The 25457-nt window shown below is 35.7% G+C and overlaps 1 protein-coding gene across 9 annotated transcripts in view; it reads right to left on the bottom strand.

The window, feature by feature from the left end:
- Positions 1–667: 667 nt before the first annotated feature.
- Positions 668–25457, bottom strand: part of FAM184A (family with sequence similarity 184 member A) — a 72835-nt gene continuing 48045 nt past the window's right edge. Inside the window, exons 10-18 of one of the 9 annotated variants that reach the window (XM_050972737.1) lie at positions 16305–16517; positions 15156–15309; positions 14619–14746; positions 12315–12499; positions 11680–11826; positions 8724–8841; positions 7936–8040; positions 4126–4328; positions 669–2405 (exon numbers count right to left, since the gene is read on the bottom strand). In XM_050972737.1, coding sequence (XP_050828694.1) covers positions 2324–2405; positions 4126–4328; positions 7936–8040; positions 8724–8841; positions 11680–11826; positions 12315–12499; positions 14619–14746; positions 15156–15309; positions 16305–16517 — 1335 coding nt within the window. In that variant the 3' untranslated portion in view covers positions 669–2323. Of the gene's footprint in view, positions 2406–4125; positions 4329–7935; positions 8041–8723; positions 8842–11679; positions 11827–12314; positions 12500–14618; positions 14747–15155; positions 15310–16304; positions 16518–25457 lie in introns of those variants that run through there. The other 8 variants (XM_050972742.1, XM_050972739.1, XM_050972740.1 and 5 more) reach the window with 8 other exon arrangements.

The following is a 25457-nucleotide window of genomic DNA, read 5'->3' as shown; positions in this document are numbered from 1 at the left end:
GTTAGGGAAAGGTTTAACCAGGCAGCACAAACATGGCTGGATGTTCACATGGCTGTAAAACGTGGGCTCCAGACTATGCCCTAAGGCGTGTCTCTTGGCAGCCGAGGCTGAGGCTGCCTATGAACTCATGAATCCTTGCACTTTCAGATTTTTCCAGAATACCAGGTACTGCAAAGATCCGGATCACAATGGCATTGGCATCATGCAAGTTCCTTAATCCCAAAAGTCAGATACTGACTTCTTTTACAAATACATTTTACAGAGTTCCCAGTGCCATTTGGAAGAAATTAGATCTTTTCCTAGTTTCCTCTGGTTGTTTTTTGGGCATTTTATTTTTGGTCGGTTTTTTGACTTTTTTGCTGGTTTTGGTTTTTTTTTTTTTTTGTTTGAGGAGACTGATAAGGCAGTGGCACAACTGCTGACTGTGGCAGACATGGAACTGAGAGCTTCTTAACATTCAGATGCCTACTAGTAAAAATGGGCACACCTTTCACTGAAAAGGTAAATGAAGGGATCATTATCTTTGTATTCCTGTTCAGTTATTCATTCCACTTGTGAAAATGCACAAATGAAGTTGAAGATGGCAGAAGGCAGCTGATCCCTTGCAAAGCATGCAAGAAAAAATACACAACACTCACTTCAGAACATTGTAACAAAATGATCTAGTGAATTTTATTTTGGGTAACAGCCAAGAAATCTGACATTTTGCCCAATATGGCTTTCTTCTAAAATTAAAAAGTTGCATATACCTACAGTTGAGTCCTTCAGCTACAGAAAATATGATGTATACATTTTAATCCATGGCAGCATCACCAGAACACAGCTTTCAGTGGTGTTTTCAAGGTGAATTATATGATTGGAGTTTTTAAATGTGCATTTAGAAGATTTTTATATAGTTTATATGAAAACATACAAATTTTTCATTTATACATATAGTACATATAAAACTCATTGTAATTAGCAAGTATCTTCATCTGGGTATTTACCTTTGTGCATATAGCAAAAAAAGGATGCAGTCAGGGCTTTAGATGAAATATTAAAGTTCAAAGACCTTTATATATGCTAACTAAAACCTTATTCAAATAACTCAAACATATTTTTTCCTGCTTTTAAAAGATAAGAGATTTAGCTTAAAAATACATTCATAAAACAAAGACAATATTCTCCCTGAGACTACCAGTGTGAGTTAATTTGTGGTAATCTTTGAATGAAAAAATATAAAAAAGACAAGAAGCTCTGTTTTTTTCTATGCTGCAACGAATTTCTTGAGCAACACTGACATCATAAAAGTTATAGATTGGGGAGTCATGCTCACTAGCTGAAAAACAGTTTCATATATTATTTTAAGAAGAAAAAAAAATTAATATAGACAAGGGAAGGTAACTAAGTTTTAATGAAAGACCTGTATCTGTAGTATGTATTAATGGGAAAAAGTAGTGTAGTTGGTATTTGTTGTTGTTTGTGGCTTCTGTTTTTTTCATTTCAGACATGAATTTTATCCAAAGCAAGACTATATGCTCAAAATGTAGATTCTTGATTTACACAGAGATACCTAAAACAGTTTGCTAAATATTTCAAGCATTTGTCTTTGTTAATATTCATAAAAGAAATATAGAACCTGTGGGAACAGTTTCTGCTTAAATTCAATGATAAAATCTTTCATTATAACTAGATGGTGAAGTCTCATAAGCAATAGGTGAGGAGTCAACTTCCCCTCCCCAATGAACAGCTCCTGGTTTGTGACATTTTTCATTTTCTGTCAGAATCCATCTGCTCTGAATGCCAGCCGCTACACTAGTTTTATTTAGCATTATTCCTTTTAAATGTAAGCCAGAGAAGGTTTTTAAACTGCTACAAAGTAACAGAACCAGGATGCATTAAACATATCCCACCCAAACTGGAGAGAGTGAGAGATATATATTTTTCCTTTTACAGTTCAAGTTGTATTTATAGCAACCATGCAATTATGTTATCCGGGGGGAAAAGCCTTACCTGAAATCAAAGAAAACACATTTATAGGAAAAAGGGGGAAAAAGCATTATGTTTGTTCTACCAAAATTTATTATGTAGTAATTACAAAGTTTAAAGATTCTTCCATGTTAAATAAAAATAATAGTTATTACACATATTGTATAGTACCATGTCAGGTGGTTCCAACAAATATAACAGGAAATACAGTGCAGTTTCAAATCAGAAAGACAAATACTTTCTCATTCACAGTGTTTGACAAATTACAGGAAAGCTTGTTCACATGAGGGTTTACTTAAGGTCATGCTCTTATAAACAGTCCACATCACGCTGTGCCACAAAAACAAATCATCTCTCAGAACGTAAAGTATCGGGCAAACCACTCCTGGCGTTGTGGGTCTGGTGAAGCCACTGGTGAGGCATCAGTCTGAGGAGGGCTAAATTCACAAAAAGAAAAACAGACAACAATTATCCTACAACTATGTGAAAAGCACAACTGTCTGGAGAAGAAAAAATAATCACAGGATATTCAGTAAGGAACACAGTCTGTTTTTCCATGGATTAATTATCAGTGTACCTTAGGATGTGATTTAATGTCTACGTATACAATCTGTGATCATCCACTCCATTGGAGAGCATCAGCAGCACAAGTCAGTTCAGAAGCCACATTACAGGGTGGGCAAGTAATATTTTGGAAAACATAATTTTAAATCTCATAAAGAGCTGTAGTTTTCAGGAAGAATAAAAAGAGTTTTCTTGGAAAAGCATGACTGTAGAAGGTCCTCTTTTAGCATCCTTTTCCTGTGGTAAAGCTAGTTTTGAAAAATATGATGTGAACATCATATTTGTAGACATGTGCTCACAAGGACTGGCTGGCAACTTAATAGAAATACACACTTTTGTAATAATACCCATCACAAATATCACTTGCAATTGTTCATGCACACACTTAAAATATGCCAAGATACTAGAAAAAACAAACTGCTGCGCTGTAAACAGCATTTGGCTCCTCTTTGAAAACTTAACATTCTCACAAAACGAGCAGGAAAGAATAATTTAAATTTAATTACACAAATTCCTTTATCAATAAAAATTGGTAAAAAAATAATTTCTCCTATAGGATAATACAGAGCACAAAACAATTTGGAGTGAAAATTCCAGCATCACAGTCCATGGGGTCATGCACATGCATGTTTATAGATACCTGGGCATATTCATGCACATAACATGCACAGGAAAAAAATAGCAACAGTACTTTTTTTTTTTTTTAAAAAAAAAAAGGTTTTCTTGGAAAATATTGTTTTCCCTTATCTATTTTAGATTCTATCATTTGTTTCCCTTTATATTTAGCAATTGCCAGGTACGTGATCTTTTGCATTAAACCAAAGGAGAGAGCAAACAACCAGCTGTGGAACCACATTTGTGGTTCTACATTTCACTTTAAGTTGGCAACTTAGAGGTAAGGGATCGGCACCTACTTGATACAAAGTACAGCACTTCAGTGCATTTAATATGTTGGCATATCAAGATAAAAGATTAAAATCCTGCCTCTAAAATGCCATTTTTAAGTTATTCAATTCAGTAGATTATTTTGTGAGAGAATTACTTGAGACTTTAATGCTGGTTTTGATTACTGGAAGCTCAGCATTAAGCACCCAAGCCTGTACATTTCCTGTTGCTGTAGTAAGGTTACTCCTATGAAACAATTCCATATAGGGGAGGAAAGAGGAAACACAAAACATTCACCTAGCACGAAAAATAATTTTCTTACATAAAAATTGTTATCATATATTATTAAATAAAAAAACCTTCGTGCTAGTATCAATTCCTAAATGAAAACCAGTAAATAACACAAACATCTAAAACAATTGTTCATATATGTAAACAATTGGAAGCACATGAATTCTGTTAAGGTATTTATATAGGTTTTCAAAGTTCAAGGCTAGGAAAAAGTGAGAGACTACTTCACATTTCAACAAGATCTACAATAAAAAGGAATACTATAAAGAGGTTATAATTATAATGTAAAAATTAAAAACGCTGTAAGAGTACTTGTACCTCTGAAAGGCTGATAGAGCAAGTGGGACTCAGCTCAAAAGGAATGCAAAATTTTCCAAAGTTAAGCAAAAAAAAAAAGATTGGTGAGGCAGTGCTCACCTCAAAAACGTCTTGGGCTCTTTGGGTGGCATTGGCTGTGGTAGTGGTTTGCTGCTGCTGAACTCAATATCGTGGATGGGTGAGTTAGGAATGGGGTCCAGGCGGTTTGGATGTCCATTGCCCACCACTCCGCTAGATTCCAGAGCACTTAGATTGGGGACACTCACAAACCTGTTTGTTGATTTATCGTTCTTCTTCTTTTGCTGCATTAAAAATAACAAACGTAAGGAAGGCTTCTTGCACCAAGACAGATGAGGACATTGGCTAATTTAGAAGTTTTATTGATGGCTGGCTTGGAGGTTTTTTTGAAGGAGAGGAATTGGGACAGATTGGGCTCTTTTTCCAATTGTAGTGTTCTGTTTGCTTTGACCTGAACATCACAAATTTTCACCAAAAAATCGAATTTCTAATCAAAATGAGAAGATTATTATGATTTAGTGTAATAATCAATGACTATATCGCATGAGTATATGATCTTTCAATATAACATTTGGGTTATATTGAAACATTGGTTCTATTTAAACATTGGAGATTGACAATCTTGTGGAAAATTTCCTTTCAGTCTGTTAAACCTTTCATATTTACTTAAATCTTTTCTTCATATCCATGAAACAGCTCTGCTATCAAATGCAATTACAACAAATTTAAATGATAAAAAATGGGTCTTTCCAACACATTTCACTCCATCACTGAGGCACATTTTGGTAACTGGACCATAAAATCTAGAAAACCACCTACACTTCTTTCACAGCAATTACACCCTCTCAGTCAGAAAAGCATTATAGCAATACAGCTAAAGATAAAAATATTACTGTACAGAAGTCCAGTTTCTTGCTCAAAGGAAAGGCCTGGCTTTGTTGTTAATACAGCTGCCACTTCTAGACACCAGATGGCACAACTGAACATGGTTTTTTCAATACTCTGTACTTCTCTTGACAGTATTTCAAGGGACTCAAAATCTTTAGGAAATCTATTTTTATTTCACTATTTTACATTCCAGAACACATCACACAAGGGAATCAGTGAACCTCTCTATTTTTATAGATATTTTAATGCAGAAGGATGTTTCAAATAATTTTATCACTTTTCTTTTAAATGGCTGTCTGACAGGACATGGTATTTTCTGACTTCTATCAAATTTTTCATGTCCACAAAAAAATACTAAAATTCAAAGTGCCTTATTTCCAAAAATAGGAGTTTTTAATATACTAAGAGCATAAATAAAAATAAAAAAATTAAAAACTTCCTTGGTCAAAAATAGAATGAATTATGTATTATTTAAATATATAATAAATAATTTATTTCAATTACTTATATGCAACCCTAACAACGCAGCTAGGAGAAAAACCCCTTAAGGGCTTACTAACTACATATATGTGAACTAAATATAAGTGAAAGACAAGTGGAATCTCATGTTGCTTCGATATAATGTTTTTCAGCAGAATTCCACCTGAAACAGGAGAGCTGTTCTATTTGATGCACAAGTTCAGCTGGAGACTAAGTTTGTTTGTTTGCACTTTCTTCTCTTAGGCTCTCTGCTAGCTTTGATTTCAGAGCGTGATCTCTCCAGTGCTGGCAGATGCAAATGATCCTAACTGCAGACACATACTTGTGGGTGTGTTTGTCAATACACAACTAAAATACCCTGACAATTGAACAGAAAGCTATAATAGAAAAAAGTGGGTTCTAAGCATCACAGTGAATGATCATCAGCTACAAAGTATTAAACTAAGATTTTCCCATACATGTCTGCTGTAGTAGCTGAAGATACAACAAATAAGAAGAAATAGTTTGGTGAAAGTAACCAACTGTATGTAAAATACACTTGCAGGACAGTATCTGCTATAATTAAAACTGTATGTTAAACAAACTGTAGTTAAATGTGTTCTCCACAGGTGGCTCATTTCTGGAAAACGTATGTCATCCACATAAGTGCTTAGAAAAATACTACGATTTATATAATATTCCCTATGAAACAATCTATGCTTCTGAAGCAGTCAAATCTGGAGAGAAAATTGTGTGAATTGTTTCCATGAAATTCATGCAAAGTATTAAGAAACTTTAGATGTAAGAATGTAATACTATAGTAAACATTGCAGAAATTAGAGAAGCTCTAACACATACTGCAATGGCTGTAATTTTGCATTAATATGCAAAGCCTGTAGTAACTCATAACTTCTGTATTTTTAAAGAAAAGAGAATGAGATTTTCAATTTCTTTGTAATTCATTCTCCAATAATACAGTATGTGCTTTGACAAAAAAATGTAACATTGTCCACAACTCATGAAATGAAAGATCAGAATGTACCAGCATACAAGACACTTCTAAAGTCTAAACATTTTAAGTGATAGAAGCATATTATAAAAATATGTGAATTATCACTATAGAAATCTGGTGCTGAAGTACTTTTCCCAAACACTTCAGATTTCACACAAAACATGTTATATACTAAATGGTTACATTTTACATCTTTATAAATGGATGGTTCAGACTTCCAACATTTTCAAATAACTGATGAAATTGTACCTGGAAGTCCTGGCAGTGTCTCTAATGGGCCCAAACTAGTTCTTTAATGCAGTTAGCATAAAACGTAGGCATCCAGATAAGCTTTGGGAGAGCTGTTGGGCTTGTGAAAATCATAGGACAATATGGACATTTTGCAGCAGAGTTTGTGCAGAAGTGCGAAATATGCTGATCTGATGTGGAAATGCAGTAAGGGTGGCTAAAAACCACAGCCTGATCTCAAATAATGGAGCCAAAATTCCTTTTAAATAATCGGAGCCTGAACTTTAATCACTGAAGCTCCTGAGCATCTGAGCCGCCCAGGTTGTGCCCCTTGGGTTTTAGCCTCTGCTTCAGAACCTTCCCAACTTTTTCAGTCTCTCCAGCTTTCTTCCCCTTCCATGCAAGTGAAATTACCTATGGGTTATCACAAGGAGGAAGGAAATGTCAGAGGACTCACTCCTGAAGTGGTGCTAAGGAGGTACCTTTTTACACCACCTATTTAGGTACTCTACCACAGTCCATTCACATTCCTCAAGAAGGAATGCTGCTGGCTTTTGAACTGGCAGGAAGGCTACTTTGTCTGTGTGTACAGGAGCCTTCCCTGGCTGCTATTCAGCAGGATGGAGAGAACTGGCAAAGGTTGCTACTGAAGTGCTTTCACTTGCATAGGTGGTGACAATAACTGAGAAGGCTAGTGGAGTCTTCTGCAGCCTCCACTGTCCATACTGGTTTGCCATTCCACTTCTCCAACCTTTCTCTATGTCTTTGCCCTTTCAGACTCATTCCATGCCCTTCTCATGCGCTTCCCCTTCTCCTTTTTACCCTTATTCCCTTACTTTTACTGTCCCTTCTCCCTGTCTTTCTAATGCTCTTCCACCCTGAGCACTTCCCAAAAAGTGCTAAGTGTCCTTGCACTTCCCATAATAACCAAGAAAAATTACAAAACTAAAACCAGTTGGGGTGTCACTGCTCTCTCTTGCATGATACAGTTCTGCCCTCTATTGCCTTTCTGTCACTTTTCCATTTTAAATTTGCAGATTTGTGATAAGCACTTGTGTTTTATGTCACATATGTAATGTAAACCAGGGCAACGGCATCAGTGGAGCTCTCAAGAACACAAAAGTAACAAACCTCCACAAAAATAAACAGACAAATGGAAAACTATGTTCCTTGTTTTGAACATGTCTGTTAAGAGTGATTTATGTATAGATGCAGGCACACACACATAGAAATACATCTTTTCTTTTTACTATATCTTTAGATTTCTTTTTCTTCACTTTAGCAATGAAGTCCATGGAACATACCTTCACCAATGGATTAATAACACCAACATTAGGGCTTGCATTAAACATTTTGTTGTAGTTAGTCTCCCTGTTTACTAGCTCCAGCTGATAGAACTTTTTGTCCTCCTAAAAAGAACAACAGATAGAAACTCCTTTTTATGCATTTTCAATCAGTTAGTGGCCAAATCTGACTGTAAAATGGTCTCAAATGAATTTATGATTACATTTTAAAATAAATTGATAATTCTAAAAATTGCATTTCATGTTTATATACTATTATATAGAATTTTCTAAATAATTTCTATTTATGCAGTTCCGTGGTCCTGAGAGTGAGCACAGCTTAATGGATTATGTATTGTAAAAGACTCAGCATAGTTAAATTCTGATATTTACTCAATTTTGATTTCCTCATTCCTTCTTGCTTCTTAATTGGGATCTAATCAGACTAACCCAAGCCAGGGTGCTGTGCCTGAATTTGGGAAGCTCAGTGGTCTTAGAAGCCTTACAAAAGAAACTACTTCTTATATGGCTTACATGGCTGCCTTGTCCCAAGATTGGAGGCAGGAGACATCTGATAAAGGATGTACCAAAATACTTCTTGTTATTATGTATTATGCTTGATTTTGGGAAACACTCTGTATCTAATTAGTTTTACTATTATGAGCCATTGAAACCAGAGGAATAATGTGTCAAAGAATATGAGTAACATGCTAGCAGGATTGGTTCTTCAAAAACATTTCAAACACTTTGAATCAGATTAACTTTTGTATGTGTCAACATATTACACCAAGAGAGCATAGAAGTCTTACAATCAATTTCTTTATGAGTTGGTCCCGTTCTGCAATTAGGTCTTTCAGTTCTGAGATAAGCTGCAAGTCTTCTGGTCTTGATTCTCTGTTTTTATACTTTTCTTCCATTTCTTCTAAACTTTATAGAAAAGAAGAATATCCCCTTTAGCCTGATCCAGTGTTAAATGATGAGTGAATAGTCACATTTTGGTAAGTACAAAAGAGAGTTCAGGGAGTAAAAACAGAGGATGACTTTCTTACCACCTTGAAGGAAACTAATTTCTATGTTCTCCTTCCACTTAAATAGTTAAGAAACAAAAGAAACAAAAAAGCTCCAATAAACATAACTTTTGCACCAGCGGCTAATAATTTAGGGAACATTCTAAAAACTTAACATCCTTCCTGTGTGTGCACTACTGCATTTTTGAAAAGGGCCACTTGTAAGTCAGACTAAAAATAAGGCATTCAAATCCACAGCATCTTCCTCAGTTCATGTGGAACATACTGGAACAGAAGATACCCAAGAACACTGAAGAATTGGTAACTAACTCCTTTCCACAAAAGCTACTTAGTACCATTAGAGATGAAATGAGCTGCAAAATAAAAGGAATAACACTTGGATATTAGGATATCTAATGTAACAACTAATAAACATTTGAAAAAAAAACTAAGAAGAAATTTGAAATGTCTAGTGGAAAAGCATTAAAGGAGAGAAGTGAAATAAGCTAACTGAGAGACAAATTGTACAAATAACTGCATATAACTGCAAATAACTGCAATAACAAAAAACAAGTTTTGAAGACATGACAATTTCAAGTTATTGTGTCTCCTTTAAACTAACAACATGCTCATGATGCTAAATATAGTTTCAAAGGAAAGTACTAAAATATGTCTCTCACGTATTCAGCTCTCATGCAGATACTCTCATCAAGTATCAGAACAGATTCAGGAAATTTAACAAATTTAGTGAAAAAAAGAAAGGAAATTCCAATCAAACTCTGAGAAAAACGTTTCAATTAAATTGAATCTAAATCAGGTCAAGCCTGGAAGACAGACCTAATTTTTACTTCAGATAAGTATTTTCTCTTCAAAAGCAACTATGAGATTTTACCTTGATTTGCAGCTGAAAATTCAGTTAATATTAAATGATATAGATAGTTTAATAACCTTCAAATAACCTGTACATATTCTGAGGAGATTACACAATGTAATTACATAAAACAATATGAATGAGAACAACATGATTGTTTTTACTTGCAGAGAAGGCATTTGAGTCAGCAGAACAGAAATAGCCTCAGCTGGCTTAATTTTTGTGCATACTTTTATGCTAGGTTAAGGTATTGTACATAGATCCCCAGAGTATAGTAGATAGTTACACACAGCTGTCATTTTATTTTCAGATATTTCAGAGAGCTGTTTTTTTTTTCTGTTTCAAATAGATAATTTGTAATTTTCAGACTTTAGTTGTAGAGCCCAATTGATGACACCCACTCTCAAGTATTTCAAGACACATTCTCCACTCCACAAACATTCATGAGGCCATGCTTTAGGTGAGGCTGAACCTGGGAACAGTTACTTGAGAAACAGCTGCATAAAACTCTGGGTTGATCAGGGTATGGTGTGTGTGTTTCTGGGTTTTGTTCTGGTTTTTGATTTTGGGGCTTTTTTTTGGTTTGGTTTTGGTTTTGCTTGTTTGGTTTGGTTTGGGTTTTTTAAAATTTGTTTGCCTTTCTACATAGTTTCCTCTTTGAACAGCTTCTTGCTTCAGTGTGAACAGAGAAATAACACACTGAAAGGCAGGTGAGGACACCCTGGATGATGCTTGCTAATTTTGGGCCAGTGGCTGCTTCCTCAAAGCTCTAAATTGAGCAAAAGCAAGGAGTAGGAAACCAGCTAAATTCAGAAAACTCCCTGCCACTGAGAAGCAAACCACTTAATGCAGAAAACATTTAGGGTAAACAGTTCCAAAACAGTTCTGGTGGCTGCTCGTAGGCCTGTTTCTCATACAAGATAAATGCAGCAAACAGCAGGTAGTCTACTCCTAATTTACTGAATGGCAAGGTACCACATTTATCAGGGCATAGGAGCATGCATGTGGACAATTACAAGGGGGTGAAAACTAGAATTTTATAATCATTTTATTTGAAGACGATTTCTGAGGGCTCATTATCCAGAAAAATCTAGATGCATTTTGGCTTTACTGACCATTGGTAACTGATACTTATTTAGAAAAGCTTCCTATCAAAAACTTAGAACCAATTTCTTCTCTCTGCCATAGATCTTCCATGCTGCAAACACAAATCCCTTAGTGATTACTTCGTGGCAGGAAGCCCTCAATGTGCTATGAAACTTGAGCCAGAAACTGTGACCGAAGGGGTAACACCACAGAGACAGAGAATGAAGGATGTGAAGACAGGAAAACACTGGCGGGTGACACACTATTACATCACTTCTGCCACCATTAGGTGGTATAATCCCTGGGGCATTTTGATTCAGATAAACTCTTAAGCCTTCTGTTATTGTTATGCTCATTCAATCAATTTCATACACTAATTTTCCTTCCTGAAAATATTTCCATCACTCATGCTACAATCTCACTTCTCAGTAATCATAAATACTGTACTGTTTATAAACTTGTAGAGAAAATTCTTGTGTTCTCAAAACAGATGTATTAAAGTTTGAGAAAAAAACACTTAAAATAATGTTTTCTCCAGTTTTCTAGGAACTGCACAGATTTAATCTTTCCCACGTGAAATTTTTTGGTCTCAAACCCTTAACAACTTACCTCACTACATTCCCCTAAAGATTATAAAGATTATATTGTGTTACCTGAAGAATGCAAGATTAGGCCCCCTACATGATTGAGGTATTTGTACATCTGCACCTCTGTAGTATCTTCAGGACTTTATGGACACCAGAATAAACTATTCACTCAAACGCAGCTACATAAAATTTTTTTTAATGCAACAAAACTTACGAAATTTGTAAAGCTGAATTAATTTCCTTGAGCAGCTCTTGGGTCTTATTAAAATCTGCCAGCATGCTTTGTTTCTCTCTGATGTGATCTGCTGTCAAGACATCCAGCTCTTTCTCATGTTTCTTGCTTAAATCTTGCTCATGCATCCTGTTTAATTTAGTTTTTGTTAAAAAAAGAGTTATTCTAAAATCAGACTTTTTGTTCATCATGATTTTCTGCCATGCTTCTAATGGCTCTTATATAATATCAGACAACACAGAAGGAATTATTGATTCATCAAAGCCTACTACTTACTGTCCTCCAATCTTCTAGCTTATTTCATGGAAAATACATCTCCTTTAATGCTTTTTAAAATAAATAAACATAATGAATTTGGAAAAAAAATACCACCAAAAACCAACACTTGAGGGAACTGCTACTAAAGTATGCCAAAATGTGTCACTGAAATGTCACTTAACTGCGCAGCATAGTCACTAACTTTACCAGTAAAGGGCATAGCCTTGCTAAAGAAGACTAAATGACATGAAACATGACTCAATTAAGAGGATAAATCTAAAACTGCAAACAGTAATTTTTTTAAGTAAAATGGTAGGTGAAACAATACAGGTTTGAATTTAGAGTGGAAAAATTCATACCTGATCTGTTGGTTGGATTCACTGTGTATTCTAAGAATTTCTTTCCCTTTAAACTCTAATTCCTTCGTCAATGCACTTATATTTTCATGAAGATGCAGGATCTCTTTGTCGAGTTCAGCTATATGATGGTCCCGGTGTCTCAGTTCATCTTGTAGATCTGATATTCGGCACAAAAATTCTTTTTCCTATGATGTAAGTAAAAGCAGCAAAAAATATTTTAGATGGACTCATTTCTTAGAGGTGGTGCCTACAATACTTGCTTTTGGAAGAAAACATCTGAGAAGAATTTTCCATCCAATAGACAATTTTTTCAGTTTTTGATGCTGACACAAATTATTATTGAAGCAAAGGGCCTTTTTATTGTGTTCAAAGAAAAGAAAAAATCAAAGTACAAAGAAAGAAGAAATCAAAGTTTTGTAATAAATGATTTCCACTTTCAAGAAGAGTTGCAACTCATGATTATCACTGCCTGTTAAAACTGGGGTAGCTCATCACATTTTCCTTTTGCCCACACATACAAGAAAAAAAAACAGGTATCACTAAGATCCAGGGTCTGGACATTTCACTTTCTCTGCCTCATCAGCATACAATCCACATTTTTCTCCCTTCCAGCCCCATTCAAAGGGAGAAAATTGCTCAAGATGTATGCCCTGCACAAACAAAAACTGATTCTGAAGTCTCCTATCTTAAAAATATATACATAGGTCATAAATATCTTACAGCAGAATATGTGTTAAATAGTTTATTTATATTGATATTGTGTCCAATAAATCAAGAAAAGTTTTTTTTTTTTTGCATAATTCCAATGAAGTTAGTATCTGGGAAACCCAGCTGGAGCCTATTCCAATGGCTTTGATAATGTGCCTCCTTTCAGAAATGTCTGTAATGAAAAGAACTTTTTCAGAGTTTTCTATTTCCATCTATTCCAGTTTCACAGTATTTAATAACCATATAGAGAAAATCAGCAGATAATCCAAAGCAGTTTTATATATAATTGTGTTTTGTGTCTTCATGCCTCGAGGAAATACAAGTATGTCCTAGTGCACCAACTGCATAGGGCATCTTTAAGAGCAAACAATTAAATATAAATACTTATCTCCCTATATAAAGACTATGCTAAAGTAATAAGAAAAAGAGAGGAAAAGTTTACATCTACATATATAAATATTTCAAAAAGTAGCAAATATAATCATCCTGATCAGACCACTCTCTATTTCATTCAACTGTGATCCTGTGAACTGAAGAGCATTGTAACAGGAAACCTCAGTAACTGTTTTGCCCTCAGTACAACCAAAGCTCATGTTTAGCAGATCACAGAGGCAAAAAGTACACCCTGTTTGATTGGATCAAACACCAGTTCTTGTAAATTAAACTTTTTTTCTGACATCTCATTTAGGTGTCAGACTCTGGGCTTAAACAACACACGACTGAAACTACATCCCCCTAAATCCTGCATGACAGCACTTGGGTTTTGCCTCTGGTGCCCACACTGTTAAACCAGCAAGGAATAGCTAAAAAAGGCTCATCATTCGACTGTCTCTGTTTTTGTGTAAAGGCTATGTCTAACAAACCCTGTTTCCTCTGTTAATATATTTCTAAACTGACTCCTCCTCCTTGGTGCTGGAGTATCAGTAAATCAATCTAGAAAAGCCTATTATAAAGGGAAATAAAGAGGTAATTTTCCAGTTCTCTTATTTCTTGGAGGCTGGCCTTCAATAGAGCTTAAACTTTGAATTTTTAACTACTAACAGAAAAACTGACTGTGTATAAAATGAAAAATGAAATATAAAAGGTGAATTAATCAGTTTGCTACTGAAAGCAAAGGTAGCTCATACTGGCTTTCGGGGCTTGGTTTTGGTGGGGATTTTTAATGTATTTTTTGTGTACTTTTTTTCTTCAGTTTGAAGTAATCCTTTGATTAAAAGCAACCACTTCTTTTGCCATATCTCTTAGGCTTCAAAGAGAAACAGCTTTTTTCTTCCTGCTGGCAGCTGAGGATGAATACAATTTACAATTTACTTGCCTCCCATGGCAGGCCAAGGTGCTCCCAGATGACTGCACCATTCTGAGAGGAAACTACTTGGATATGGGAGCCTATTCTAGGCTTTGAATGAGGTTTGCAGAAGGCAGAATAAGCCAAGCAAGAAAGTTTAGGAAACTGGTAGGAACACATTAGCTGCTGGTGCTGGATGATTTTGAAGGACTACATGTTTGTTGTTTTTTCACGTTTTCCCCTTTCCAGCAAAGGGAAAAATGAATACTGACCATGCCATTTTACAGCCAGACCCCAGGCATGCTTCCTACCTGTCGCCTGCCAAGTTCTATGCTTCTTTCAAGCTCCATTTTGGCAGCTACCAGTTCTTGTTGATGGTTGTGCCTCAGCTGGTCAATTGCTGCTGCATGTTGGTGGTTGAGCTCTGAGCGCAATGAAGCTGGTTACCATAAACAAAGAGAGAATTTTAAATTGGACATGTTTACAGTAATTAATAGCAACAGTCCAGCTCCATCTAGTATTGCAGCTGATCTAAAACACACTTTACATCAGCTAAGTAACTGTCCTGTATTTTATTCCTGTTGCTTTCTGAAAACACCATCAGTTCTCCATCAGAAACTTTGGTTGCTTACTCCTTTCAAAACACCTTAAGGGTGAGGTATTTCTAAAGTGAAGAGTCTAGGCTTACCTATTAAAGCTTATAGTGATTTTAGGAGGAACACTTAGGTCAATACTGAATGACTCAGAGAGACACTACAGTGTTATAATATACACACATATATGCATATATATTTGCATGAGTAGAAATTATGGTTTTGGACCCACTGTCAAATTTGAAAATAGTATACCTAACATAGCTTTTCCTTCATCCTCCAGCTCAAATCGTAGAGTCTGAAGTTCCTGTTCCATCTCCAATTTAAAGCCTTCCATAGCTTGCTTATGTGTTTCTTTCAGTGCATGAAGCTCTTCTGAGTGCTTCTGTTGTAAACGCTCTTCTAATTCCTATGAAATCAAAATTGACAAAATTTGTTCTACATCAACTTAAAGAATTTATAAAACATTACACAATAAACAACTGGAAACAAAAAGCAGGCATTGACATACCCTAGAAAAAAAAAAAAACCACTCTAGTATTACTCATATTTTCTTATACTCAGAACGTATTTTTTCTTTTCAGTGGTTGATGGTTACCAAGATTATCTGTGCACAAAACCCATTTGACTCACAGCTGGAAAAGCAAAAAAAAAAAAAAAAAAAAAAAAAAATCAATCCATGGATATAACTACAAAAGCAAGCAATGTAATAAGGTGCAGTTTCATAGATGTACTCCCTATGAAATTGTATGAAGCATAATGTTCCTGGTACACATCTTCTGATCTTCAGGGCACATAGTATGAAAACTGATTGCAAAGGCACACTCTGAAGCTGAACTTAAAAAACCTTAAGATTACCCCCCCCCTCCCCCCGCCACACGGCATGCACTACCAAAATTCCAATTTTAAAGCTTGTTTTGTCAAGGTTTTAAAAAAGTATCTTGAGTGGGGTATGAAAATGATCTTGCAAGTTAGAGAACACAGCTAACACAATTTTTAAAGTAAGGAAAATATAAAATACATTTCAAAGGAGTCTATTGACAGAAAATACATGCAAACTTAACTGTAATGGAAAATTCCTACTCAAAATCAAAACAAGAATATAATATTAAGGGTAACAATGTCAATCTATCATAAAGAAATGCACGTGTTGACAATAATTTTACATATATGTACACACAGGTATATATGTGTATATGAAGCAAGACATGAAACAATGCCAGTATTAGAAAACATTTTCAATATGTCTTGTTCAGATTTAACTGGATAACAGTATTACTACAATACATCAGCTGAAAAGGAAATGTAGTAGTTTTGCAGATTCCTTACTAATTCCAACCGTATACGCAAAATGCTAAAATGGCAATATTCTCTACAGAATTTGGAATAACCATATGAACATGCCTTTTGTTCCTGCTCTTTTGTTTCTTCCATGTTTTGAAAGGCAAGGATATGGGCTTCCTGAAGTGACTTATGCCTTTGCTGATGCTCTTCTTCTAATTCCTGGATCTCCTGAGTCAGTCTCTGTCGCTCCTGACTGAACTGGGCTTGTAGCTGTTGCAAAGAGCTCTGTGACTGGGAAAGCTGCATCTCCAGATTCTGCTTCAGTAAGGAGATCTAACCCACAAAAGAACAGCAAGTATTAATTAGTCATTAATACAAACATCAGCTGTAAAGACAACATTCAGAAGCAGAAAACATTTGAAATTTTAGAGCAAGAGCGTTAGCTAAAAGACAGACAAGCAATGTCATCCATCTACTGAGTCTGTTGTTAATGTTATACGTATATAATCAGAGACATAATAATGACATTTTAGTGGTTTTGTAAGGATTATCATATCGGTTAGTTCATACTGCAGCACTACCAGTAAAACAATTTTGAATGGCCAAATTATCAAAAGATTATTTAGGTTTTATATAAAAGATTATTATTTAAGTTTTATGATAAAAATGACACTATCAAGGTCTGAAATCAAACACTTGATTGTTAAACTATTCTTCAGGGGAACACTCATTCTGCAAGGATAATCTTGCACTTGGAATAGAGGAGGCTAGCCTGTGACATCTATATTGGTTTGTATATATTTTTGTATTCTATGGTCCTACCATACTAGTGGTTTTCTCATTTAGAAAGAAACAGTACCACTCAACATCAAAAAAAAAAAAACCAACCAAAAACACTTGAAGAATTTGCCATCACACACTTTTCTGTTAGTTTAGTAAGACTATGAGATTTTTATGCTTGTTTCCAAGACCTAAACAATCTGAGTCACAAACAACTCATTTTCTTAGAAATACCTGATTTTACAAACGATGCTTTTCATCCAACAAATATTAGAGTACACTATATTCCCTTTTTTAGTCCCATTTCCTTTTTATAATAATATTCTACTTTGCTCTCCACATCAGATAGCATCTTTTCAGACTGAAAGTACTAAACCTGTATTCCCTTTATAGCCATGAGATACCCTCCAGTTCTAGAAACAAGATTTAACCAAAAGAGAATTTTGCTACAGTGATTCAAAGGAAGGATAATAAAATTGCCAAGTGACAAAGAATTTGAATCAGTAAGGATACTTTTCAAGCCTCAGAGCATTGCATAATACGGAATTATAAATGAAAGTCTGATAGTGTCATTTGATTCAGCACACCTTAAAATTATGACAAATTCGTAACGACATTGCACATCAAGTTACTGAGTTAGAGAACATTAAATCCACCACTTAGCAAAAAATTAATTGCAGCATACCAAGTACTACTTCTAGCATGAACATTGCTGCCGAACACGCAGGTTAAGGTTTTTTTTTCAGAAGGACACGGCTTAAGCAGACTTGAAAGAAAAAAAGCTACAGAAACAAAAATTAGAAGTAAAGCAAAAGAAAACAAAAATCAGATGAATTTAAATGAAATAAGCATAGCTTGTTGTATTTCATATTCACAAGGTCTTTGTGTCTGGGAATATACACTCTACCTTTAACATACATTGTATAAATAGTATCATACTTCAGACACATTTGAAAAAGATTAGCTATTATTAAAGGAGTGTAGGGAAGGCCTATACAATGTTTTGCAAAACCTTTTACTAACTATATTAAATACAAATTTCATATAAAATTGTTTAGTGTCAGACCAAAGTTTTATCTGATCTCTTTTTGCTTACGGAAAGGACCAACCAGGATTACTGTAGGAAAAAAGGCCAAGCATAAATGTAGGGAGCTTGACTCTGTAGTCTACTGGGAAATACCAATGTTTCTTCAACCAGAAGAGGTATTTTGGAGCAGATTTATAGAAGAAACAAAATCTGAGCCCATAAAAGCTTTTAGTATCCATAATATCCTGTATCAAGTTCCATGCAGACATGCCAATTTAACATGATGATCTTCAGTACTTGTAATGGAAAGGAGTGAAAAGAAGTTCCCTTTTCATTCGCTGTATTCTACTCATGTTTCTATAGCTCTCCTTACAAACTCTGCCATACTGAACTGCTTTCTCATTGTATGAAAGTTATTTCATATCTGTGATCAGATTTTTCCTACTTTTACCCCTTTTCTACTACTACTTCTTTTTTAAGATTAGGAGTCCAAAGCAGCACAAGTTATTGGACATGAGAGTAAACTCTGTTTTTATGTACTGATTTACATGCTATATTCTCTGTTTCTCTCCTATATTCCTAAAGTTTTATTTGCTTTTGAAACTCCTACGGAGAACTGTGGTGATAGAATTATATATCGTAATCCCCAAATCTATTTTCTAGTTGTAACAGACCAAGGTAAGGTTCATCATTTTACAATTTTTCTTTCCTTGTGTATCATTTTGCTTTTACACTGGCTTTAATTGAATATTCTATTGCCAAGTCCCTTGGCCTTTAACAGCTATTCTAGTCTGAATAAGTTTTTATAAGCTGCAAAGTTTCCTACCTTATTTATCAACAGCCTGTAAAAGAAAACATTTTTAGCACCAGTGTAACTCTACTGATAATCTACCTTCACTGAGGATTATTAAATTTATTCAATATCTCTATATAATATATACTATATTTTTTGTCTTCACCCCTAGAAACTCATACCACTGAAGAGGTGAGTTTGCACCATGCACCTGCCAGCATGGCCAGCTCTGAATTTTCATATATGCATCATTTTCTTGTACTGCAATGTGGTTGCCATCCTTCTCCAGGAAAAAAAAATAAGCTATTTTACCTAAACTTTCCTTTGGTCTACTCACATCCCCATCTACTCTAATTCATCCCATGTTCACTGCTGGGCCCTTCTCTCCTTCCCACCTTTCTGTAACCTCATACCTACCTGGCCCTTCTCTTCATCTGTAAGCCCATTCTCACTGGTCCCTTTGACCATGTTTCTGTCCCTCAGGTTTCTCACCACTGTCCTGTCCTGTTCACCCTGGCCACCAGGAGGTACAATTCTAGGGGAAGTCCTGCCCAGTCCTGCAGAACCTCAGGTAATTTAATGATCACACTCTAACATGCCTTTCATGATAACAGTCAAACAGAGTCAACCACGGGAACTTGGGCAAATTTTAATTAAAATAACATGAAAACATGTATTTTTGTCTTGAAGTTAAATCTATCTCTCACTTAAGTTCCTGCCCCAAATTCTGACAATTATCAGTATATAATTTATAAATATGTTGAGCATGGACCAAGAGCAAAACGATTTTGTTTTCATTTCTCAGTTTTAACTGAGATGACCAAGAGAAGTCTGACATCTGGGCAGGAAGCCATCTTCAAAGAGAACAGGAATAAGCAAGAGCAGCTCATCCTTCCATCAGATTAAAGTGACTGCAAAACCATAGCCTGAAATGAGTCAATGTCTGGAGATGTCTGTTTGCATCAATAGAATATACAGAAAATAAAGGGCAATGAGGATTAAATGATTCCAGCAAGCAAGTCAGATTGGTCTACCCTTCTAATAATTTGTTTTGATGTTGAAAAGTACAAAAAAAGTTAAAAATATCAGTCTTTTTAGAGGAGCATGTGATTTTAAGTAATATTTTGATTATTCAGAGAAGAGACTGATATCCTTAAGAGCACGTTTTGAGAACATTAGTGCCTCTTTTTGTATGTCCTTAGACTAGCCTTTCTGTACACCTCTGTACTGAGGATTCAAAAGAAAAGAGCACTAAACACCATTCTCTGAACTTCCAATACTTTTATCCCAGGTTTTCAGCACATCAAAAACATCAGTGAGAATTAAAAAAAAAAAAATAGAAAAAACAGTTAGGCTACAATTTTGCAAAACTGCAAATTATAGTAGAGCGTCAATCCCATGCTTTGTAGAAAGCTCTGCAATACACATCTGCGCTGCCCACAAGCTTGCTTGCATTAACAATGACATAAGGACGCTGCTCACGTTATGACCATGTACACAGTGTTCGATGCCAGTGACACGCACACAGTCACACAGATGGATGAGGGGATGCACTCCACAAGCTTTGATAGCAGCACATGTTCTCGTCTCAAGTATTATCATGTCTCCCATTTCATGGGCTTAAGCTGTAAAGCAATACTGCAGGATATGCAGGCTGATTAGTGCAAGCATGCCCTGTTCACAAGCTGTAAGTGCAAATCACTTACATTGCTGATAGATTTATGCAAAGCTTCACCGAGACAGTGCCGCTATGAAGGAGAGATCACAGGAATAAAGGGAAACATTCAGAAATCAACTAAGTAAAAGAAAAAGGGATAAGGAAGGAAGGGTAAACATAGAACATTAATTATAATTTAATCAGAGAAAAATAAGTTGAAAGCCATCTGGAAAAAATATGAACATGTTGCTTTGACTTAGTCTATAAGCTACTGAACACAGAACAGAATGATGTGGTTTACCATGTTATGTTTCTGACATACAGTACAGCACTATCTCTTGAACATAATATTACTATACAGAGATATATTACACAACTGAAAGCTTTTGAAGTTATCCACTTGTTCTCTCTTCTCCTTTATGGCAAAAAAATTTTGGGAAGAAATCATTAAGTACATGAACAGATGTTATATAAGGGCACAATCAACGACCAGCTGTGTCTCAAATATCACAAGCATATTAAGTACATAATATTAAAGATAAATTTTCACTGTTAAAGGGCAGAAAATGAGTTTAGTAATTAACGAAGACATTTCTGTTAAAATACTACTTTTATCTTCCTTAAAATTGAGAGCCAAATGCATACATAAAAGACTATTCCTGAAAGTCTCCAGCAATAAAATGACTTAATGTACCACTTATACTAATGGTGATTACTAATGAAAGCAGAAAATCCCAACATATTGCCACAAAAATGCTCTTGATCATACAAATATACATAATTCACATGTATGTGAAAATGCCTGTGTGTTTATATATATGAATTATGTCGATAAACACAAACACATGCACAGAACAGAGTAATCAGAAATTAACTGAGAGCAATTTCAAATCCATCATGACCACTTTCCCGTTTTGTCACAGCTTGGTGAAGAAGACAGAATTCTCCAGGAGACAGCAGGTATTTTGACACCAGCCTGAAAGCCTGTAGGTGGGAACTATTAGATAACACTTTGCCAAAATGAAAAAAGAAATAATTATTCAGTCTCAAGAATCTAAAAAAAGGCACAAAATATAAATACATTATTGTGAAATATCCAAAATGAGTTTATTAAAATTGTAAAGAGTTATACATTAATCTATGCAAGAGTGGAACACTAGGAGGCATCATACTCCAGCAGACAAAGCAAGAGACCAGCATCTAGCAGCTCTAATTCCAACACTGGACTTTGACACAGCTGCTCTTAACAAATCCACCCAATTTTTCTGTGCTTCCTTTCCCATCTGTTTGGTTTGTTTAGGGGGGAAGCTGTTATGAACAGGAATGAACTGCTAAACGAATACTCACTAGAACATTTGGGAATTCATATTGGTGGACGCGTCTATTCAGCACTGTGGTACAACTAAGAAATACTTAGATTTTACACCTGAAGCAGAAAAGTTGTCATTGAACTACACTGAAGAGAAGTTCCAAGTAAAAATAAAATAATATAGGCTAGTCAATTGGAATGAGGGCTCATTCCAGCAAAATGTACAGCAATTTAATCAGATGCAGCTCCATATTCAAAAGTATTCCACATTCAAAATGCAGTACTCCAATACAGCACTGGTTTAAGTGTCATTAAGAAATTTCATAAAAATTCCAGACATCCTTATGAGTACTTCCATAGCAAGATCCATCCATGTTCTGGATAAAAAAAACTATTAAGAATCAAAAAGAATGCAGGCATAATTATTATCGTCTGTATATCTATGATGGGGAAAAGTGATGAATAAAAAAACAAGGAAGCAGGTAGGTCTAACTATCACTCTATTTCTACAGGTTGGAATTCAAGATTTTATTTGTGATGTTACTGCGGTATAAGAAACCTTTGCTCAATTTTCTTTGAAACCTATGGGATGCACAAGTGAATTAATTTATTTCTTGAAAGTACAGAAACTTCTGAAAACACACCTGTACTTGGTATATATGTATTAGCTAACATGATTTCACTTGATTTTGCAGTCTAATTTTTCAGTAGAAGTATTATCTTCTCCACCCTTAGCATATGCAAAGCTAAGCCTCAGATGCAACCAAGAAAGCGTCATCATGACTCAGAGGAAGAGCAGAGATGCAGCAGAGAATAGAATCTGCATCTTTATATGCAGCATCTTAAGAACCCATTAATTACTGCAGGCTGCTCAGCAGGACTGAAAGACTTAGCAAACAATACATGCAACAAGACTGGAATTCTCAGCTCTCTTAACATCTCTCCTACAAGAGCTGAGTTTCCAGTTTAGTTGGGTAAATGTGTGTTGCAGTAAAAAACAGATTTAGTAATTTGAAGCTATTCAAGCTTTGTGTTGTCTTGCTGTAATGAACAGTTGCTTGTGTTCCCATCACAGCTGTCACAGGGGCCATTCTTGGTGATGAAACGGTGTAATTTTCCTCAAGAAGGACATCTACTGCACCAGTGACATTTTCACATTTTCAGTTACCTTGTTTCCTACAGGACATTAACTAATTGAATGCATGGAAGTTCTCCTGTTTGATGGTTTTTCTGAACAAAAAATTACTTTCAACAAGATTAGAGAGTCTTGACACTTAATTTCAGCATCAGTCTTCATATCACCCAAAGACCAGTTATGTAACACTTTTCCCTCACTGACATTTCAATGTCATATTTTGTCAATCCTACTTGGCTATATGGTTTACTGAATTTTGAAAACACTGCTGGCAAACAGGAATTCTTGTGTAAAACCTGACACCCTTACTGGGAAAGCTCCTACTTTATCTGTTTTATCAAAGCAGATCTAGATTGCTACACAGTCTTTGCTTCATTTTAAGAATGACCTCCCAGAGATGCTGTTTACCTTTCTGAAGAACAAATCCTATGTGCACCCATCTGACATTAGTAAAGGAAATGAGTTTCTGAAGTGCCTAGCACAGAAGCCAAGGGGACCTTTGGCATAAGCCCATTTTATCCAGCTAATAATGGCAACAACAAGCCTAAAACTCTCCCTTGAGATAGGTCTTTTTGAAGAGAAGGACTGATTTGTCAGCAGATGTACAGTCTCTGGCTGCGCAGTGCTTACGTGGCAGATGACTCCGCAGAGATTTGGAAAGCAGCTGTTTGCAACTACAACATTTTGTACTTGGCTCGAGGCTTCTGACACGCTAGGAACTGGGGAGCTACATCAAAGTTTGCCCTCTCTGACTGGTAAGAAAAAGCAGCATTTAGAGTCCTTTCCCTATCTCAAAACTCAACAGTTTTCTGATGAGGAAAAAGGAGTATATAGGAGGCATTCTGAAATCTTTAATAATCCCTGGGATCTAATTGGTCCTGATTTCCTCCTGGTTTTGGAGCAACCCCAAAGGGAAGATGCTATCTCCAGGATGCCAGAGGGTGGGAAACTTATCTTGCTGCTTTAAAAAGATGGAATTTTTCTCTTTTTCAGATCTAGGAATCTATCACACTTCTAGGCAAAATCACAGAATGGCATGGGTTGGCCTAGGTATTTCGCAGATTTGAATCTGTCTGGATTTTAGAATACACTTTTTTAATCCAACAAAGTGCAAGTTCAGTGGTCAGGGGAAAAACAAATGCATTTGAATGTCCTGGTAATTTTTAAAGGGTTTGGAAAGTTACTAGAGCTTCATTCATTTATTTGTCATAATGCTGTCAGGATTTTAAAGATTATAGACACACCTTAACTCATTTCTCCTGGAGCACAGAAGTATCACTGCCCTTAATCTAGAATTTCCATCAACTGCTGAATCTCACACAAATTTTGCTCCACTTCATCATTTCTCTCTCATTCCTTCCAGTGTCCACTGTTTTCATTGGTTTTGAACCAAATGCAAAAACTCCTTGAGCAAGTACAGAGCAAAGCGGCTAAGGGAAGTGTTTTGAAACTAGATGCTTGCCAAAGTCTTTATCTTACATTTAAGAGAAAAACGTACATAAATAAAGGATTAAAATTTTATTTTGGGGATGGCATTACTGTTGGATTTGGCTTACATTTCTGTTTACTAGTTTTGGAAGTGTGAACTTCCAAATGTCAAATTAAACTTTTTACTCAGGCACAATACTAAGAATTTCATGCTTTTTTCATCCATTGACAAATAGAATAAAAGCCTTTCCATCACCTCCAGTTTTACTGCTGAACAAAAACTCATTACATTAAATTTCAATTGGAAGTTTAGGATCAGGTAGACAGGTTTCTTTGTATATGAAAATATCAACTTCAAACATTAGCCTAGATTTATATTTTTGACTGAATTAAACACAACATTATGGGAGGAAAAATAATAAGGAACCAAAAGAGAGATGAAGAAGTTCAGCAAGACATTAATTACAAAACAGAGAACAAACTCACACTTGTTAGTATTCCTATTGTGTCCTACTGAAAATACTTTGAAAACATTGATTTGTTCTGTTGCTTTTATTTGCCTGTTTTGCTGAGTAGCTCTTAATTATAAATGGTCTTTAATGAATTTCCTCCATTATATTCAGAACCTTTTAAACAAAGAGTAAATAATGATGAAGGCACGGTCTGGGCTGAACGGGCTCACCAAAACCAAAGGCCTGTAACAAACAGATGAATGTTAGGCATTTGTTTTCATGCCCAAGCTTCAGACAACACTCCAATGACCAGTGTGGAGAGAAGAAACGCACCAACTCATCATCAGGATCACATCTCTGCAGAGAATAGGGAGTCCCAGAACAAGAGGGACTCCTTACTGAGAAGTAGAAGGTCATGGAACCAGGGGAAGCACCCTCAGTAGCTGGCTCTCTGAGGGCTGCAGTGAGTCCATACTATGAGTTTATCCACATGCTCATGTGAAGCAGTTTCTGATCTGTTTAAAGCACAGGTTTCCCACTTGGAATACAGGAGCACTAATTCTTCTAAATCAGTGGTGAGTGGCAGGATGCACACCGACAATGGATCTAGGCAGAAACTCCCAAATCTCTCCTAATTCTCTGTGAGGCCTGCATGAGTTACAGCACAGTCCTATTAAGACCATAGTTTTGAG

Source organism: Serinus canaria, chromosome 3 (genome assembly GCF_022539315.1).
Source record: "Serinus canaria isolate serCan28SL12 chromosome 3, serCan2020, whole genome shotgun sequence".
Taxonomy (NCBI): Eukaryota; Metazoa; Chordata; class Aves; order Passeriformes; family Fringillidae; genus Serinus; species Serinus canaria.
This window is presented reverse-complemented; position numbering and strand designations above follow the sequence as displayed.